Genomic DNA, 6,000 nt, shown 5'->3' with positions numbered 1-6,000 from the left:
GGGTACTGCTAGATACCAGTGTTATTTAATCAAGATAAATAGGCTGGGCGCGGTGGTTCATGCCTGTAATCCCAGCACTTTGGGAAGCTGAGGTGGGCAGATCACCTAAGGTCAGGAGTTTAAGACCAGCCTGGCCAACATGGTGAAACCCCATCTCTACTAACGGTACAAAAATCAGCCAGGTGTGGTGGTGTGTGCCTGTAGTCCCAGCTACTTGGGAGGCTGAGGCAGGAGAATCACTTAAACCTGGGAGGCAGAGGCTGCAGTGAGCCAAGATGATGCCACTGCACTCCAGCCTGGGCAACAGAGCCAGGCTTGGTCTCAAAAAAAAAAAAAAAAAAGTCAGTGCAGTAACTGGCCATCACTAACCAGAAGGACAATCAGTAAAAGCTTAACAGAACACACAGCAAAGAATTCAGTGGGCCCGGCGTGGTGGCTCACGCCTGTAATCGCAGCACTTTGGGAGGCCAAGGCGGGCCGATCACGAGGTCAACAGATGAAGACCAGCCTGGCCAACATGGTGAAACCCCATCTCTACTAAAAATACAAAAATTAGCTGGGTGTGGTGGCATGCGCCTGTAGTCCCAGCTACTCAGTAGGCTGATGCAGGAGAACTGCTAGAACCTGGGAGACGGAGGCTGCAGTGACCTGAGATCGCACCACTACACTCCAGCCGGGCGACAAAGGGAGACCCTGTCTCAAAAAAAAAAAAAAAAAAAAAAAAAAAAAAGAATTCAGTAATACTGGATGACTAATGAAAATCATGGAAAAATTGAACTAGCCGGTAAAACCTAATAGAAATAAAGTGTTAAAGACCTAAATGATTTCTAGGCTTTTCTTCCAACTCAACCATTAATCTGCTAAATGTTACGTTTATACCTTTGATCTTTATTTTTATACGAGAACTCTCTTTTCACCCCCGTAAGCACAGGCAACCAATTCTCCAATGTGAAATATCCTTAGAAAATAAACCAATTTCCTGTGTACCAGTTAAAGCTCACGGTAACAAATTTTATAAGAAGAAAAAGCTGTTAATTTTATTTTCAAATTTTTGGAAGATTTTCAGAAAAAATAAAATGACAAGAACACATACAAATACTGAAATTATTCATTGAACTATAAACACTGAGCAGAGGAAGGGACTTTTGAAGTATTTGAATCCACCTCCTTCTGAAAGTAGGAATCACTTCTAAATCTCTCGTATCTGTTTTCAAGGTGGGTTTTCCCAGGAGGGTCCCAGCCTCCTCAAATCTTTCCCAAGTTTGATGCACTTCATCTCATAAAAATAATGCATACTTTTTTTTTTTTGAGACAGGGTCTTGCTCTGTTGTCCAAGATTGAGTGCAGTGGCATGATTAGGACTCACTGTAGCCTCACCTCACCCAAGCTCAAGTGATCCTCTCACCTCAGCCTCCCAAGTAGCTGGGACTACAGGTGCACACCACCACACTCGGGTAATTTTTTTTACTTTCTGTAGAGATGCAGTCTTGCTATGCTGTGCATGCTGGCCTCAAACAAGTGGGCTCAAGTGATCCTCCTGCCTTGGCCTCCCAAATTGCTAGAATTATAGGCCTGAGCCACTGGGCCTGGCCACAAACCATTTTTAATGATTAAAAAAAAAAAAGAAAAAAGAAAATAAGGCAGGCCGGCTTCTCACATTACATACCTTTAGAAAAAGGTCACATCCTTGAAACAGCTTTGTTATATGAAGAGCACAGTACTGGTTTCAAAAAATATATAAAGGTTCTGTGCACTGGTATTGTTTACACGTGAAGAATTGCCATCAACTTCTATGAAAATTAGCAGGCCGGCACAGTGGCTCATGCCTGTAATCCCAGTACCTCAGGAGGCTGAGGCGGGCAGATCACCTGAGGCCAAGAGTTCGAGACCAGCCTGACCAACATGGAGAAACCCCATCTCTACTAAAAATACAAAATTAGTCAGGTGTGGTGGTACACGCCTGTAATCCCAGCTATTTGGGAGGCTGAGGCAAGAGAATTGCTTGAACCTGGGAGGCAGAGGTTGTGGTGAGCCGAGGTAGTGCCACTGCACTCCAGCCTGGGCAATGAGAACAAAACTCTGTCTCAAAAAAAAAAAAAAAAAATAGCAAGTTCTGTTCATTCAAGTACATTAAGTTAATTGTACTTCACAAAGTTTTATATTTGGGATGAGGCTAAAACAGAAAAAAAAAAAAAAAAACTAGCACAGAGCTGTTAATAAAAAAAAAAAACTTGAAAATATTAATTATTGTGAGATGTGATCAAATGAAAATCAATCCTGGATAACATTACAAATCTCTAACTCCATAAATAAGTTCTACTATGTACTAAAAATTTCCACTATCAGAAGATCCTGATTAAAATAAAGAAATACATAAAACTGAAACAGTAAGTCAGTGTGATTATTTGTTTCATTTCAGAAGATCTATGGGTCCTGCTGCCAGCCACACGCGTCTCAGGGTTCTCAACGAAGTGTGACTAGCTCTTCTGAAGAGGTAGGGTGAATGGCGACTGTGTTGTCAAAGTCCGCCTTCGTTGCTCCCATCTTCACTGCAACGGCAAAACCTTGCAGCATTTCATCACATCCAAGTCCCTGCATATGGATCCCAACCACCTGGGAAAAAAAGAGAAACATCTTCTTTTCTTTTTCTTTTTTTTTTTTTGAGACAGAGTTTCGCTCTTGTTGCCCAGGTTGGAGTGCAATGGCATGATCTCGGCTCACTGCAACCTCCACCTCCTGGGTTCAAATGCTTCTCCTGCCTCAGCCTCCCGAGTAGCTGGGATTACAGGCACGCACCACCACACCCAGCTCATTTTGTAATTTTACCAGAGATGGGGTTTCACCATGTTGGCCAGGCTGGTCTTGAACTCCCGGGCTCAAGTGATCCACCCACCTCACCTCCCAAAGTGCTGGGATTACAGGCATGAGTCACGTTGTCTGACCGATATTATGATCTTAATTGATCTTAATTGAACCTATAAAGAGCCTCTGGTGATGGCCGGCTCTTCATATTATTCCTCTCCATATCACAGTTCTTAGTCTTGAGAAGAATGGACTCATAATGTTTGTCAACTGGTATGAAGAAATAACTAAGAAGGAGCCTTCATGATTCAAAATCCAGAAATCACAGGCTACTGAGGAATGTTCATGGCACCACCATGCCCAGCTAATTTTTGTATTTTTAGTAGAGACAGGGGTTCACCATGTTGCCCAGGCTAGTCTCAAACTCCTGAGCTCAGGCAATCCGCCTACCTCGGCCTCCCAAAGTGTTAGGATTATAGGCATGAACCACAGCGCCTGGCCTCTCCTCTTCTTTGTTTTTTTTGTTTTTTTTTTTTTGCTTTGAGATGGAGTCTCACTTTGTTGCCCAGGCTGGAGTGCAGTGGCATGATCTTGGCTCACTGCAACCTTTGCCTCCCAGGTTCAAGTGATTCTCCTGCCTCAGCCTCCCGAGTACTTGGGATTACAGGTGCCTACCACCATGCCAGGCTAATTTTTCTATTTTTAGTAGAGATGGAGTTTCACCACGTTGGTCAGGCTAGTCTCGAACTCCTGACCTCAGGTGATCCACCCGCCTCAGCCTCCCAGCGTGCTGAGATTACAGGTGTGAGCCACCATGCCCAGCATCATCCTTATTTTTTAAAAGGAGTGGAACCTCCTTCTCGATGAAATATTATGAAGAACCCCAAAATACATATAAGACAGATCAAAGTGGGCCTGCCCAGTTGAATCAGAAGGTTTACCGGCTTGGTCTCCCTCCTTTCCACCCCTGCAAAATACTGCCATCCCTGTCCATTTTGCAGAGCACTATTTAGTTTGCTGGATTTTTCCTTACCTTTTCTTCCTTGTTAGCACAGACCATTTTCATCACACATTTTGTTTTCCTTTTGGTAACTGCGTGATACATCGGGGTAAAGCTGGTTGAATAGATCTTCACATTTTCTTCTCCATATTTATGAATGGCCTCATCTACAATGCACATTAAAAAAAAGCATCTATCAGAAAACTAAACAATTACACTGAACTATCAAAGAGGGAGATGGCCAGAAATAACATAACCTGAATCAAACCACGAGGAAATATCAAACCACACCAAAATGACAGACATTCTACAAAATAAATGTCAGTGTCATGTAAGACAAAAGAAAGGCTGAGGAATTTTGCCTCTAGATGAAAAGAAAGGCCGGGCACAGTGGTTTGTGCTGGTAATCCCTGCACTTTGAGAGATGGAGGCAGGCAGATCGCTTGAGCCTAGGAGATTGAGAACAGCCTGGGCAACACAGTGAAACCCTGTCTCTACAAAAAATTAGCCAGGCATGGTGGTGGTGCAGGTCTGGCAGTCCCAGCTATTTGGGAGGCTGAGGCAGAAGAATTGCTTGCGCCCAGAGGCAGAGGTTGCAGTGAGCCGAGGTCATGCCAATGCACTCCAGCCTGCGTGACAGCGGGAGAGCTTGTCTCAAAAAAAAACAAAAAAACAAAGAAAAGAAAATGATACTCAGTTTACGTAAGGGCCAGTTCTTAGGAAAGATATATTTGTGTGTGTGTGATGTGTGTGTGTAGAGCGAAAAAATGAAAAAGCAAAAATATTAAGGTTAGAGAGGAGTCCTTTGGACTATTTTTAGAGCTTTCCTTTAAATTTAAAATTAGTTCAAATAAAAAAGCTAGAAAAAAAAGACGAAAGAGATAGGGTGGTGTGAAGGAAAGATACTGTACATTCGAAGTAATAGTAGGTGAAAAAACTGGAACTATGACAAGAGAGGAACCAAAAAGCAACGTAATCTGGGACTGAGATAGGTTTCATCAGCTGACAGCGACCTAATTTAAAGTTGGGGGCAGGGGAAAGAGGAAGGAAACCACAAATTACCTTCAGTTTTTAAATACCTACCTTCTGTGAGTCCCACTGTCCCAATAGGGGGGTGGCTGAAGACCACAGTTGGGATGTTGTTATAATCCAATTTGGAATCTTCCTTATGTTCAAAAAGTCGATGGGCAAGTTTTCGGCCAGCAGCTATTGCAACTATGGAGATATTTTAAAATCAGTGTTTATCTTACTGTCTATTTTAATATAGCTAAATTGTTCCACTAGCCATTTATCCATCTAGCTTAATGCCCTAGTTCTGACAGTTTCATGCCATTGTTCATTACACTATCTAGACTACAGTGAAGACATACATGCCTCAGCAAACAACTCAAAATGACTGGCTTATGAGAATTCTATACATTCTATTACAGGTTGAGCATCCCTAATTCAGAAATTCAAAATCCAAAATCCAAAATGTTTGAGCACCGTGATGCCACAAATGGAAAATTCCACACCTGACCTCATGTGAAGGGTTGCAGTCAAAAATGCAAAATTATGTCTCATGCACACAATTATTTAAAATATCGTATAAAATTACCTTCCGACTATGCATATAAGGTGTATGTAAAACAGATGAATTCCGTGTTTCGACTTGGGTCGCATCTGCAAAATATCTCATTATATATATGCAAATATTCCAAAATCTGAAATTGAAAACACTTCTGGTCCCAAGCATTTCAGATAAGGGATGCTCAACCTGTCTGGCCCCACTCCCAAAAGACACATTCACAAGTTCTCACTTACCTGGCAGTTAATCTACTTAATTAAGATATTAGCTTTTCAATACAATATTTATGGAGCAAACTATATTAGTTTTGAGCATCTTTAGTTCTATTTTATAACCTTGTATTAACTTGACAGTAATTAGTTTTGTTTTGTTTTGTTTTGTTTGAGACGGAGTTTTGCTCTTGTTGCCCAGGCTGGAGTGCAATGGCGTGATCTCGGCTCACCACAACCTCCACCTCCCAGGTTCAAGCGATTCTCCTGCCTTAGCCTCCCAAGTAGCTGGGATTACAGGCATGCACCACCACGCCCGGCTAATCTTGTATTTTTAGTAGAGATGGGGTTTCACCGTGTTAGGCAGGCTGGTCTTGAACTCCCGACCTCAGGTGATCCGCCCACCTTGGCCTCTTAAAGTG

At 42.5% G+C, this 6,000-nt stretch overlaps 1 protein-coding gene across 1 annotated transcript in view; it reads right to left on the bottom strand.

Annotated features, from left to right (window-relative positions):
* Positions 1-1,741: 1,741 nt before the first annotated feature.
* The window catches only part of LOC105481963 (glutathione-disulfide reductase), a 56,993-nt gene continuing 52,734 nt past the window's right edge, over positions 1,742-6,000 (bottom strand). Inside the window, exons 11-13 of the mRNA XM_071068428.1 lie at positions 4,886-5,017; positions 3,836-3,969; positions 1,742-2,613 (exon numbers count right to left, since the gene is read on the bottom strand). Of these exons, the coding sequence (XP_070924529.1) occupies positions 2,464-2,613; positions 3,836-3,969; positions 4,886-5,017 (416 nt within the window). The 3' untranslated portion in view covers positions 1,742-2,463. The remainder of the gene's footprint in view (positions 2,614-3,835; positions 3,970-4,885; positions 5,018-6,000) is intronic.

Source organism: Macaca nemestrina, chromosome 8 (genome assembly GCF_043159975.1).
Source record: "Macaca nemestrina isolate mMacNem1 chromosome 8, mMacNem.hap1, whole genome shotgun sequence".
NCBI classification, from domain to species: Eukaryota; Metazoa; Chordata; class Mammalia; order Primates; family Cercopithecidae; genus Macaca; species Macaca nemestrina.
Note: the sequence above shows the minus strand (reverse complement) of the source record. Positions and strands in the feature narration are given on the sequence as shown.